General features: G+C 56.1%; 1 protein-coding gene across 1 annotated transcript; it reads right to left on the bottom strand.

Moving 5' to 3' along the window:
* Positions 1-311: 311 nt before the first annotated feature.
* GPR162 (G protein-coupled receptor 162) lies at positions 312-6,563 on the bottom strand. The gene is given in 6 exon segments (XM_056339098.1): positions 312-863; positions 865-972; positions 1,139-1,290; positions 1,868-2,057; positions 2,884-4,665; positions 6,317-6,563. Coding segments are annotated over 5 exon segments (1,707 nt in total). The 5' UTR covers positions 3,724-4,665; positions 6,317-6,563; the 3' UTR covers positions 312-446.
* Between the last annotated feature and the right edge of the window lie 8,038 nt (positions 6,564-14,601).

Raw genomic sequence — 14,601 nt, 5'->3', positions numbered from 1 at the left:
AAGCTTCATTAAACACTGGGACAGTCATTTTGTTTCTATGGAAACAAAATTATTACTAATATATTATTTTAAAAACAGACACACGATTGACACTCCAAATATAGAATTTTAATACCATTCTGTGTCTGCCTTGTCTCTTCGGGCAGAGCAGATGCGAGGGTGTGGAGTTCATGAAGGGATGGGACTGGTGAGGGTGCCAGGTGGTGGTGGTGGTGGTTGATGTATTTGTAACCTGAGAGCAGGCACAGGCTGTCTTTCCGTCAGTCGAGCCACCTTCTGTGGGTCTGTCCCACTTCTTTTTCCCCCACCAGCATGGGGTGCCATGTTTCCTGCCTGCTGGCGAGAAAGATGAGAATGCAAATTAGTGATCGGGTCCCAGGACAAAGGGAACACTTGAAGTTTTATTTAAAAATTGTGATGGCACTGAATGTTTTTGATGCGATCTCTTATAGTTTAGGATCCTGGAAGGTCTGTGGCTCGCAGGCCTCAAGGGTCCTTTCGCGCGGTGCCTGCTCTCCATCTGGCAGATGCCAGGCTTCGTTGCCAGCCAAGGAGCAGCGCCGTGGCCGGTCGGTGTTCTCCTCCTCTCTGCTGCCGAGGGAGAGGCGGCGATCGCGGCGTGATGCAAGCAAGAGACGGGAGTGCCGTGGGCTGCAGGCTGGGGTGGGTTGCGGCGTCTCGTCAATGAACGTTGTGATCTCATCTCGGAAGAAGCAGGCGCTGGAGCTGGAGCCCCGGGGCATCAGCCCCCCCTCCAAAAACTGCCGTAGGGTTGTCAGCTCATCTTCTGGGGGCCGCCGGCGGTGCTGGTAGTCATGCAGCTGAGGAGGCAAGAAGCCGGGGCTTCCAGGCTTGCGGGGGGGGGGAAATGCGGATATCGTCAGAAGAAGACCACTTGTGTAGGAAGGATGGAGCGGACCGGTGGGAGAAGATGTTAGTCTCATCATGTGACATTCTCCGGGAGATAGGGACCTGGAAAACAGAGAAGGAGGCAGGTGATGGAAGACTCAAAGAGACAGAACCGGAGGGGAGTAGCTGGGGCTTTCTCAAGAGGAGAGGCTCAAGAGGACACAAGGCACGGGAGACTGACAGGGAAGGACATGTGTTGTGGGGCTGCCCCTGCCAGCTCTCGGCTCACCTGCAGATAGTGCACCTTGTCCTGGGGCAACAACATGTGGTGCATGGGTAGCAGCTTGATATCCCGGGAGTCCCGCTTCACAGCTGCCGCACCATTCGCATCAAATCTTACTTTGCAGATCCTGCCGTCGCCATAATCATCGCACACCCCATCTGATGGCAAAGAGGAGAACAGCAGTCAACACTTTTCAGCCAGCAGAGGGTTATCGGGGCATCTATTATATGGACGCCATCCTAATGCTTGTCTGACTTCTGCTGCCCTCCCTACAGCCCCTCAGGACTCACCTCTGAACAAGGACCTCGTCTTTCTGCTTGCAGCAGCACTAAAGCACCCAGGGACTGCCCTGTTTCTTCCGCTTCGCTTTTGAATCGCTTGCTGCCAGAACTTGGACCTTTGGATCAGTGAGTTGGGCTGAAGCCCAGCATGTCACTTTCGCTGTGGTTTGGCAGCTGTACACATCGTCTCTACTCTTGGCATCTACTGTGAAGGATGTTGCGCTAATTTTTCCTGGATGCTAGTGAGTCCTAAGGCAGCAAGCAAGTGGCAGAGCCTTCTCCAGAATAAATTTTCTTATGGTTGCCAACTCCAAGCTGTAACACAAATCCCACCTAGCCACCCACACCACCGCTCCGAGTGCCATCAAGTCCTTTCCCCAAGGCAGACCCCTCTTTCCTCTGCTGTGGTCTTTTGAGGAGGGAGTTAGTGAAGAAAGGGTGGCAAGGGGCTTACCATCATCTCCGTCTTCCTCAGACATGATAGCCACACACTGCTCCCAGACAGTGCGGAGATCTGCTCGGTAGCGCTCACAGGACCAGATGAAGGAGGGGAGCAGCAGGGTCTGCACCATGGAGCACCAGAGCACAGCCAGGACCATCCAGGTGGGGGCCGTATCATAGCGCAGGCTAAAAAAGCTCACGACCTTCAAGGTAAGAGAGAGAAACAATGATGAGAAGGAAGACAGAAGTGGGGATGGAGGGAGAAAGATAATGGGAGTCAATTCTGTAGTAGAATGTAATCTGTCTGTAAAGGATTTTCCAAGTCATCACCCCATGCCCCTTTGAAATGCTGTTCCTGTGGTGTTGTCCCAGGTTTGCTGGACCATATTCCAAGCTGTCATATCTGTAGCGTAAGACCTGGTGCTAGCATCCCTTCTTCCCTCCCTGTGTTCATTATGAGCTGGAGCTAAATAGGTGCTGACAAAGGACACAGCCACTGGAAAGAAAAGCTGTGACTAAGCCTCTGTTCTCTTAATGATTCCCTTTAAGAACTTCCTCAGCTCTCCAGTTTCGCAGGGAATCAACCAGCCAGCCGAAGCCTGAATGCTGACTATGACCGTACAAGCAGAAGGGAAAAAACCTCTCTGCAACAGCTTTTAAAGCTGGTGTATCTGTTCTCCAGCAGCAAATTGGAGAAATGGAAATCTCATCGTTTTTACAGAGGTAGAGCCCCCTGTAAGTTTGCACAGTAATTCCCTCTCCTCTCAGACACTTAAAAACTTCCACAGTGGTTTTAGCTGTGTGGTGTGTATTCCCCAGGCTTAGATTTGTCTTAAGAAAATGCCACTGCGGAAGGATGAGAGAATTACTGCAATCTTTTTAAAACTGGTTCTCAGAATAACACCGATTCAGATGCAGCAGCTCTGCGGCTGGTGGACAGAGGACAAAGTTTCTTCTCTAAAAGTTGAGAGGAAGGGAAATCTAGTTTAACTGCAGACTCTGAAGGGAAAGGGGGAACTCGCTGCTTACCAAGATAGGCACCCCAGTGAGTGTGTCATACAGGAAGACAATAGCGCTGATGAGGTTGGTCATCTGCAAGGAGGTCTTGGCTGACTCAGAGCCATCCAGTGAAGACCTCCTTTTGCCTCGTACGTCCTCCACTACAATGGCCGGCACATTGAATGTGGTGTGTGCTGATGAAGAGCAGGATGATGCTTCCTCCGGTCTCTGATGGCGGCACCGCTGGCGTCTTCTGTGTGCCCACAGGGTCTGGTAGAACGTGATACCCACGCACACCAAGCCCATGACGATTCCTCCAAGCAGCAGGAGGCTAAAGCAGACACCGAAGCCCAGCCCGATCTTGCTGACAATGAACTGGCAGCCACGGGCATAGTAGCGCTCGCCGTTGTTGTGCCAGCCGATGGAGGGCAGGGTGGAGAGGATGAATGATACCATCCAGATACCCATGACTGCATGCAGAGCCTGCTTCTTGGCATTGCTCAGCCGGTAGTTGACTGGCCATCTCACCATCCACATTCGGTGGTAGGAAAGGGAGGCCACTGTGAAGCAGGTGGCCAGTGCCAGGGTGTAGTATGTGGAAACAAAGACCTTGCAGATGCTTTCGTTCCAGTCGTAGTCAGAGGACTCACGCCGCAGCTGCACCACAGCATACGTGGTGAGGGGTACTGCTGCCATAAGGATGTGGGTCCCAGCAAGGAAGCATAGCAGGAGCTCCAGGGGCTTGTGTTTCTGTTGTTTGGCCGTGATGCTGAGGATAATCCAAGAGTTTGCCAACAGGGCTAACATCCCACATGCCAGCCACCACAGCGAGTTGTTGTGCAAGGTGGACTCTGATTCAGAGTCCCCCATGCTGCCACTCCTGCTAGGCTGCACCCTGTCCCTGCCGCTGGGGTTTTGTAAGAGGGCAAGGGGGACTCCGCACTGGGGGAGCCACGTCCCTCCTCATCTGCTGCTGCCGCTGCTGTGATGCAAGGCGTATGCACGCTGAAGGGGTTCCTCAAGGCATTGCCACCAGGCGCGAGGCAGAACAGCCATCAGCTCTGTCTCACTTTCAGTCCTCCCTTCCCGTTCTGTTTGATTATATTTCTTTCCCTTGTTCTAACTTTTCCACCTGTTTTTCCCCTTGTTCTCTTTCTTTTTCTTTCTTCCACCTTCTTTCTCTCTCCTTCTCATGAACACTTGCCAGTGCTTCTTCCCTCACTCGCTTGGGCTCACTTTTTCCCCCCCTCCCCATCTATTTCATCCCCCTCCTCCGCTCTTCCCCCAAAGAAAAAGCTCTCCTTACTTCACATGCCCACCAGCCACCTTCTGCCTCAGGGACCACCTTCTGCTGGGACTGGTGAAGGCCACACGCAACCAGGGACTGCTGGGGACTCCAAACAGTTTGGTAGTAGCAAGTGCCTGCTGCCCAGAGTCCTAGCAAGTGAGGAGCTAGCCAAGAGTTTCAGAAGTGGTGGGAGGCAGGACAAAGGTCCCACAGAAATGGCAAGGGTGGCACGTACACCATGTGTGATCCCCCTCACCAAATGCCACACTTGTGGCCAGGTAGAGGTTCCTGCCAAGGCTGTCAGCTATCCACAGAGAGTGAAGGGTGAGGAACAAGATTCAGAGGGTTCCCTATCCAAGACCTCACGGCACCCTCACTACGTTGTCCTTTTTGCTGTCTGCCAGGGTTCAGCCTTTCAAGCTTTCCTGCACTGTGCGGGGCAGAGCTGGCAAACAGTAAGGAGACGGCGGGGAGGGGATGGTCCTTTTCGAAGGTTCCCTTGGAGATTCAGGGCATGAGGTTCACTGGAGAAGAGAGAAAAGAGAGAAAGCAATTTAAGATCGTTCTGTCTCCCCAGATCTCTCTCTCTCCTTGCCCACACAAACACCTTATCAGGATTTAGGCTGCGCAGAGCATTCCCTGTGTCTTTCAGGAAACAGAAGAGCCAGATCTGCACCAGCCCCTGTGTACCTCAGGCTGGACTCTGGCTCCCAGCATGCTGCTCCTTCCAGTGCTGCTGGGACAACGCTGTGCTCCCTGCCCTTCCAGCCCGAAGCTCCCTGCCCAAAGCACTGCTAATGCCCTTTCTGTAATGAAAGGCCTGATCTGCATTGCTCCTCACCATTCCCATCCTGCCTCCCCACGCGCCCACCGCGACACTCCTTGCTCCTGCCGCATGGCTCCCACCACTCCGCCAGCCTTGGCCCCCCAGTTTTCTCTGCCATCGCTCTGGATTTTAACCTGCTGCTCCCGTCCCATCTGCGTGCGGGCGCGTGCCGCCACTCCAGCAATGCACTGCCATCCCGCAGCCTTGAACCACGAGCCCCTGGGCCACGCACCTCACCCTCCCAGCATGTCCCTGCTAGAGCAGCTCTGGTCTCCAGACACCCCATGGTTACAAACCCAGTGAAGGAGGCTGCTAAGCCAGCCCTGAGGCAACTCGCCTTTGCCAGTGAGCCCTGCTCCTGCCAGCTCAGACCCCCTCTCCTGTCCTCATCTAAAGGGGATGCCCAAGCAGTATGTCCCGGGAAGGTACCGCCCTGCTCTGTGCCTTCACCAGAGCAGATGTACGCTTCACCTTTCTGCGGATGGCTCAGTGCCCCCCTAGCCTGAGCTAGAAGCTCAGTTCCCACCCAGCCCCTGCCCTTCCTTCTGCCTCTACGGATCTTCTCACGCTCCCCGTTGTCACCTGCGGCTCTTCCCCCTCCCGCCCGGCCTGCAGTGGTTTGCCATGGCGGGACTGGCCACCCTGCCCCGGCTCATCTGTGTCCCCAGTGCCAGCGCTCCCGCAGTTAGGCCTGTGGCCTCTGGAGACAGCTACGGAGCCAGCCGGCCCTGGCAATCCCAGGGGAACGGATTTCCTTGCAGCATCTCCTTCTGCCGCCCTTCCCACCCGGCTGTTCTGGTGGCCCACGCTGTTCCCCAGCCGCGGAAGGAACCCTGCCGCCCCTGCTGGCCTGGGGGCCCGATTCCGATCCGAGCTGCGGGCCTCCCGCCCCCGACGAGGGGAGAGTCCCGGAGCTGATGCCGGCTGGCCAGCGCGGAGACACCCCCCATCACCACGACCCCCCGCCTAGCTCTGCTCCCCGGCCGGAGCCCCCCGCCCATCCCACCAGCGGGGAGAGCGGAGTCCCCCGCGGCCGGTGACTCAGGGGAAGGCGAGGGCGGGGGTCTGCGGGGGAGATGACCCAGAATAACAGCAAGGGAGCAACCCGCGGCGCGAGGGGGATGCGGGGCTGCCTCCGCCGCCCCCTCCCTCTGCCCCCCGGGGTCGCCCCGAGCCTTGCCCGGCGGCGGAGCGCAGCGGGGGCCGCGGGGTCGGCGGGACCCCCCGGGCGCGGCCCTGCCCGCCGGCGCGCAGCGGAGCGCAGCGGGGGCCGGTGGCGGCGGAGCGGAGCGGAGCGGAGCGGAGCGGGGGCCGATCGCGGCGGCGGGGGCCGGAGGGACCCATCTTACCTCTCGCCGGAGCAAGCGCTGCCATGGCGACGGGCGCCCCGCGCGGCTGTGCGCGCCTCTGCCCGGCCCCGGCGGCCCCGGCCCCGGCCGCCGCAGCGGACGCCGCAGGCAGCCGCCCCGGCCCCGCGCTCCGGCCACCCGCCAGGCGGGGCGACGGCGAGGGGCGAGGGGCGGGGAGCGGCGGCGGGAGACGGCGGCGGGAGCACCGCCGGCCCGAGCAGCCAGGGGGCGGGACGGCCGGCCGGCCACGGGAGCCGCCGCCCCAGTCCCGGCACCGGCCCTCGGCCCCCGCCCCGCCGCCCCAGCCACAGCCCCGGCGGCGGTCCCAGCCCCAGATCCAGCCCCGGCTCCGACCCCTGTCCCAGCTCCTGCCCCAGCCCCGGCCTCGGCCCCTGCCCCGGTCCCAGCCCCGGCGGAGGTGCCGGCGCCGACCCATCCCCGGTCCCAGCTCCATCCCCATCCCTGACGCTGGGCCCAGCCCCGGCCCCTGCTCCAGCCCCGACCCCAGTACCAGCCCCGGCCCCAGCCCCAGCCTCGGTCCCGGTCCCGGTCCCGGTCCCGGTCCCAGTCCCGGTCCTGGCCCTGGCCCCGGTCCCGGTCCCTCCCGGCGCGGGATCCCGGGGCAGGCTGCGCCCGGCCGTGCCGGGTCCTTGCGGCTCCCGGGGCTGCGCTCAGCCAGGGCCCGGGCCAGGGGCTGCTGCAGCTGGCGCCCCTCGCACGCACCCCGGCCCTGGAGTGGGAGCTGCAGGACAAGGCGGCGCTGGGCTCCCACTCCCAGAGTGGGGGCGATGAGGAGGCACCCACCGCGGAGGGGATGCCGGGGGCTGGGTGCTGGTGCGGGGCAGAGGCGAAGGGCCGGGGCTCGCAGAGGGGTGCTCGGAGGGCGGCGTGCCCCGAGCTGCCCTGGGCGAGTAGAGCCCACCCGTGGCTCAGCTGCTGTGGTGGCCTCTGCCATCAGCAGCCGGCAGCGCCGTCCCACAGTCAGGGGAAGGGGACCAGAGGGAAGGAGACAAGCGGGAGCAGTGTGCAGGGGAGTGGGTCGGTCATGTCAGAGGGGTAAAGCTCCCCCTCTAGCTGTCTCCCCTCGGCGAGGACAATCCTGGCTAGAAAATCTTCACAAGACATCTCATTTCCCTGTTAGTGCATTGCTGCTGAAGTGAAGGCACCAACACCTTCCTTGTCTTTTTCCTTTTGGGACCTGATATCCACCAAATCTCTACATTCCTTTCCTCCATCAGAATAGGGGGGTGGGATGGGAGTCCCTGTTTCTGGGCAGTCAGGGTGCAGCTGCGTTAGCACCACTGTCTGGATCAGGAGAACATGAACAATTTATCTGAAAGGACCTTCGAGATGTGCAACGAATGTGCCCTGAGGACTATGAGTACTCAGCTTTGCTTTGGGCTAGGGTTAGCCTGAAGGAAGCCCTCAGACACCTACAGCATGGCCACTAAGTCCTCAGCATCAGTGTTTTCCCCATGGATCTGCTCCTGCTGCATCACCCTGTTTGCTGAAGCAGACCTGACCGTATGAGTTCAGGGCCTGCTCAGCTTTATCACCCCCTCTGACAGGGCAGATTTCATACATCATCCTGAATATCAGCCAAGGCGATCTCAAGTGCCTTGGACACCAAGGAATTTAATCTGGGCGCTGTACGGGTTGGCAGGAGAGGCTCCTGAGCCAGGCAGCTGGAGGTGCTGCTGGTTCCCAGGGCAGTTCCAGAGGTACAAAAGCCATCCCTCTGAGCCCAGCCCCGTGTGTGTAGCACTGGCTGCTGTGGCTGGGGCCTGGCCTAGAGGCAGTGAGCAGAACCAGGACTGACGGAACAGGTCCGGCTTTCTGCTGGGGAGGTGGTGAGGGATGTCTCTGAGGGAGGTGGGTGATGATGCCGCTGCCTTGCTCTGGCTATTCTTTGGCACGCAGGAGCTGCCACGTGGGAGCGGCCCAGGGCTGGTTCATCTCAGTGGTCAGTCCAGTAACGGCCGGAGCCAGAGACGTGCGAAGGGGCAATTACAGCCCCCTTCAGTCGTTTCTTTTCAACTCCCATAATTTGCAGGAGGTTTATGCCTTGAAGTGAGGTCTATATCCACAAATATAAACATTTGGGCAGCTCCAGTCGTGTCATTTGTATGAATTACTTAATGTGATAACTTCCACATTACCACCCTCTTCTGATTCAGAAGCTGAGTCTCCTTAGCGTGAGTTGTTAGCTTGCCTGCGTGGGTGAATAAATCCTCTTGTTATCTCACAGCAAACCAAGCTCCTGACACTTTCGGTGCTGACTGCCGGCCCCAGCTCTGCTCTGGGAGGGACATCCTGCAGCCCAGCACCTCTTCATGGCTTGGGCTACCCCTGGCAGAGAGTGGTGAGCAGAACTGGGGGCAGCCCCTCATATCTCGCCGAGGCTTCTTGTGTTTGCAGATGTGGCTGGGTTCTTCATTTGAATGAAAGTGCAAAATCAAGGATTCACTGTGAAGTGGAAAGAACTCTGTGGGAAGGAGAGCTTTTACCCTAAGGCTGTCATACTCCCAAGCAGGTGCTTGTCCATCCATCCATCTCATCTAAATGGATTTCAAAGACTCTCTTTATTTGCCCAAGATTTCCAGACACCTGGTTTTATTAGTTTTGGTAAGAAGGGGGTCGCAACTGTGTATATGCTGCACATTGGCAGGACATGTGCAAAGGAGCACCAATGCTTGGATCTGGAAATCCTGAAGGCCCATCACGGTGCAGGGTTCTCTGGGATCTAGCACGTCCAGGCTACAAGTGAGACACCACCCCCCCCTGCTCATATCTTAGAAAGACTCACAGAGCTGGGAGCGATTTTTCATTCCTGCAGAGCCAGACTGGGCTCTGACCAGCGATACACTGCCTAAAGGCTCAGCTACTCGCTATAATACCCTTGGGCATCCAGGCCCAAAGAAACACCACTGTTACAGTGTCAGGGTAAGAAATCTTTTCTGGACAGCAGCTCTGCAGGCCCAGGGAAATGCTCTTCCTGCAGGTGCCCTGGATTCTTCAAGGAACAGAGCTCATTGACCAAGAAACAAACATCAGAATCCCCAAAGCAAAAGCACTGATGGAACAGCCAGTGCCGCTTCACAGGGCTGTGGTGGTTTGCAGGTCTGGCTCAGGACTTGGGCAGTGACCATGGGAGCTTTCATGCGTGTTTCTCCTTGCCGATCAGGGATGTGATTAAATCCGCCCTGGTGGCCCCAGCCCCGGCGTGAGGCTACACCGGTGTGCTCGCCGCGGGCTCCTGGCACCCCTTCTGGCTCTGGAGCAGGGTGCGTTAATGGCTGGCAAGAACCCAGCCAAACAGATACACTGGCGTGTTCCTTCAGAAAAGACAGTGACTGCAATGTAGATTTGTCATATCCAAAACTCACATTCTATTTCTAGCACCTTAACACAAAGATTTAGTGAGATTTCCTGGACAAATTGTCTACAAAATGGGCAAGTGGTAGTAGCTTGGCATGAGGGGACAGACAACTGACCATGTTGGTCATGAGCACACAGAAATATGAAGGGCTTGCAAGGTAAAAACTGGGTTTTGACCTTGTGAATGTTTGTTTACAGCTGAATGTTTTTTCTTACACAACTGGGCACCTTCTAAAAGATTTTTTTTCCCTCTGTCACATACATAAGTATTTGTATAAGGTATTTTCCTTGAGAAAAGGAAGAGCCAGTGTAGGCTTGTCAAATACGTGGTTGTTACACCGCCGCATGCCGTTTAGCAGAGGTGGATTTATCCTCCTGCTTCCCCCACCACGCTACCTGCCCAATGCAATGCTTTGCATCTTCTTTTCTGTCTGGGCTCTACCAACCCCTTTTTATCCCTCCTGCCCTTGTGGCATCACTGAAATCCCAGTGCAGTGAGTTCCAGTCTGTGAAGGATGTAAAAATGTCATTTCAGAATTTAATTATACCACTTTCCAAAATTACTGAACACTTACTTGCTTGTTCTCATGCACAGAAAGGATAATTAGGAGCTCTTGAATCATTAATCTGGGAACCTACGATGTCTGGAAGGAGCTGAAATGATTTCTTTTCTTTGGATGTGTAACACAGCATTGCAATTTTCATTTTACCACCTGTTCCCCTAGCTTGTCTAGGTATGCCTGAGGTTTCTCAAGACTGGAACAACTTTTCTTAATGTAAAAATAGGCTCAGACTTCAGAAGCACCGCTGACATGCTGGATGCAGCTGGCCTGGGCCAGGGAAGCTCTCTGGCTCCCCTCATTCTTCCAGCTGGTGTGGTGGCCCCTTTGGAGCCATGGTCCTCACAAAGCCAGCGTCACTGCTACTGCTGTTCATCTCCAGGACCTCACCTGCACACAGCACACAGGCAAGCTCAGAGGAGGGACTTCCCAGTGCCGGGGCCTGAAACAGGCGCTCTGACACCAGCCAGCTGGTGCCGAAGTGCTGAGGAACTGGGATTTCTCCTCTCTTCCCTTTCGATTCCTTGCCAGTGAGGCAGTCTCTGCCACCACCTCTTATTCTGCTGTTCTCTAATTCTCCAGATCTGGAAGCACCTCTAAGGCTTGGCCAAGCTGGCTAGAAACTAAACCAGAGGAGAGCCAAAGGCTTCTGCAGGGGGGTGCTGGGGAAAGATGCTGACACGCATGAGGCAAAGGCAGCCTGCCATAGTTTGGAGGTGTTGCTCAGATGTGAGACCACTAATGAATCCTCCTAGTAAACATGTACTTGGGAATACTCTCAAAAAGGAACCAGACCAGAGCTGAGAGCATCTGCAAGAACCTGGTGCTCCTGCTCTACCTTAACCTCTGAGAAGGGAGGATGGGAGCTACCCTCTCTCTGCAGCAGCGCTGGCCTGATGAGCCACCCAAATGGATGCTGAAAACTGTTCCTTTATTCCCCCCTGAGATAAAAAAAAATTAGAAGAGGCTGAAGTGCACAGCTTCCTCCCTTCCAGGCCTTGGGAACATGCAAAGACACACACAGGGTCATTTGGCTCTGAAGGCTGAGGGATGCGAGCGCTTCCTGCAGAGCCTGCGGGGAGCATGAGTCACATCGACTGCCTCAGCAGATCCGGGCTGACAGCATCCACGAGTTGCTGCCTCGCATTGCACTCAGAGGGCAGAAATAAACTGGGAAGCAGGAGGGGCTTGGGGAGGTAGAGCTACGGGCTGGGTTATTTCAGCCCACACGTTCCCAGTTCAGCAGAACTGGGCAGGGCAGTATACATACCTTCAGCTGTGTCCAAGCCCCTTCCTCCACTTGAGCGAGCAGCTCTGTGGGTCCTGACGGGATCGTGCGCTGGAGGTGGGTCCGAAGGACTGAAACGTGCTTTTTCCCTTTTGCAGCCCAGAACTGTGGGGAACTATAGTGCCACAAAGACTAACACGTTAGGGGAAACCAGCACTTCTCAGTTTTTTTCTAAACTCTTGCTTTCTGTGATGTTTCCACATCACTGCACAGAGCTCTTGCTATCATTGTCATCTTGTAAGTATTGCCATGCACGCCCTTCTGAGTCCTGCCATCATCTCAGGGCCACTCTGACGAGCTGTCACCACAAGATAAAATATGCCTGTCATTGTGTTTGCTGCTTTGTAGAGCTGTATATCGCCATGCTTCATGTTGTGCAAGAGGCATTATTCCATTGCATAGTGCAGGTATGTCCCTGTCACACCTAGCAAAGGGAGAAGCCCTCAGCGCCTCCTGAGAAGGACCAGGATACATGCAGCACACCCCTGGGATGCCACAAGGAAGGGACCACACAAAAGTGGCTCTGAAGGCAGTGTGCTGTGTCAGGATGGGAGCATGCTGTGGCATTACCGCACCCCAGGCCTGGGCAAGATGTTCCTGCAGTCCACTCCAGCTGGGGACTCATCAGGTGCATTTACATCAACACTGATATTTGTAATACTTATGTATTATTCTTCTCTGGTCTGAGCCTCCACCTCCATACTGCCTTGAAGCCCACACTGAAGCTTTCACTGTTGCACTCGTATGGAAAGCAAAGCCCATCTAGGACTCGCTCTGTGGATGCCTTTCCTCTCAGTCAGGGTGGTCTGTGCACCTAGGGCACAAAGGAGGTCATCGTGTGAAAACATACAGACAGGAGAGCTGCCAAAAAAAGATTTATGAGATTGGAGCCTAGAGCGGTTTGGGCTTGCAGGTGAGTTTCAAGTAGAGCAGGGCAGGGTCATGACAGCTGAGATCAGGAGACCTGCTGAGGAAAGGTGCGGTGTTGAGGAAGGCTTACCATTTTTGTTACGCTCATCGAGATGGGACAACTGGAAGCTGTGCATCTGTGGACATGGCCGTGCATCCCAGTGGCATCCCAGTGGCACCATCATGTCTGCTGTAATGCCAGGCATGCATCCACACAGTGCCACTCCTCACCCCAGGAAAGGACCAGCCTGGGCTTGGGGACTGCTGATGCCTGCTGGCACGAGATCAGGGCTGGCTGGGGCAGCCTTCCAGAGCCGCAGGCAGCGCAGGCACAGCTGTGCTCCCTGAGCCACCCGTGCGGGCACCTCTGCTACCAAGGCATGTCATCCCGGGCAGGACGGGTTTGGTGGACTCAGTGCTGGAGGCCAGGCAGAACCTGTCAGCTTAGTCTTTTTTTTTTTTTTTTTTTTTTTTTGTCAGGCTGATTGACTCACCGAAAAAGTGAAAGCTTGTGGTTTTAGGTACAGGGGTGGTCGGTTCAGCTGCCAGAGCCTCAGGTGAGCAGCTGAACGGCTGGAGGTGGCTGCAGTGCCGGAGGAGACCATGGTGGATACTCACCCAAGGTGCTGCTCTGTCCCACCCGGGCATCAGGTGGTGCAGGATCAATCCCTCTGCTCTGGACACCCATGTGAGTAGAAAGAGAAGCAAAACTGGGTACTCAAGCAGTTATTTAAGGAGAAGGGTCTGGACTGCAGGAGCAGGGTTTGGTTTTGGTTGAGGGGACTATGCCCCCACTTTGTCATGATGGTTGTATTGACTGCCACGGACCCTGCACTCATTTTCCCTCATACAGCACCCAAACTTGGCCTCTTCTTAAGCCCTGGTGATGACTTGTTGAGCAGACTGATGGGCTTCAGACAGCTCCCAAGGTACGCTGGCCATCAGGGACAGGGCAGGAGCAGGAGTGACTGCAAGCACCAGGATATGGACCAAGGCTTTTTTCAAAATTACTGTCATGTTTTGTGCACAAGCTATGGGAAGGAAAACAGCATTAGCGCCAGCCTTTGTCGCTCCTGTTTGTGTGAGGATGATGGTGGAGAAGCAAGCATGAGAGCAGTGGTGGCCCACACCTGCTGCCACAGCCACCTGGGGCTGCGTCCCCACTCCAGGGGAGAGGTGGGGACACACACATGCATGACACTGTTTCCCCTGGCTCGCAGATGTTGTCGCTGCTGTTGTTGCCACCTGTCCTTTCTCTGCCAGTGACGGTGATGTTGGTGTGACTGCTACAGAGAAACCCCCGCCTCCAGCACCGGGCATCCTGCGGGAGGGTCTGTGCCATGTGGAGTCCTTCCCACAGCTCAGCCCCCGCTGCCCCCCCAGCCAGCCCAGTGCAGCCGAGCAGACCCGGACCGCAGCCGGTGGCAGCTGTGGGACCCCAAGGGCTTTGTGACCTGCCACTAGCAGATGGCAGAATAACTTCTATAAACACAAGGCTTCTGTGTACATATTTTACCAGATTTTTTCTTTCAGGACATTCTGGCATCTCAGCAACACACTTTTACTTTCATCCTAAATTCCCTGGGCTTTCCACTCCCTTTTCCCATCTCCTTGAGCCCGCAGAGAGTCATTTTGGTGAGAACCATTTTTAGTGGCTTTCGCAGAGGTGCCTGCTCTCTCTGCTCTGTGGGCTTGCTCAGTCCAAGGCTGGTTTGTTCTCCTCGGAAATGACTTTGCCACCCCCTTCCCAAACTTACCTTCTAGATCAACATTCACAACTTCTTCAGGCTCTGATTTCCAGAAGCTATTGCTCTCTTGAACTGCCCTTCTGACACAGGAAGTCCCCAGTTACCCCACTGCCCACGGCATTTCCACCTGTGCACTGGTGTGTTGTGGGAGAGGGGAAGGCTACGGGCTGAGGGATGGGACTGGGGGTTTCGCAGGGCTCAGACCACCCAGGAGAGGGGAATGAGGACTGACAGGTTTCACGGAGAGCAGAGGGCATGAAGGAAAGCTCATGGCAGCCAGGGGTGTGGGAGACAGTGAGAATCAGGATTCCACATCCTAGCAGGAAAGGGAGAAATGTGAATTTGAACCAGACAAGCGTGCCTCACAAAAAATTTAGTTCAGCAGCAAAAAAACCCCACCAC

This window comes from Falco biarmicus, chromosome 5, assembly GCF_023638135.1.
Source record: "Falco biarmicus isolate bFalBia1 chromosome 5, bFalBia1.pri, whole genome shotgun sequence".
NCBI classification, from domain to species: Eukaryota; Metazoa; Chordata; class Aves; order Falconiformes; family Falconidae; genus Falco; species Falco biarmicus.
This window is presented reverse-complemented; position numbering and strand designations above follow the sequence as displayed.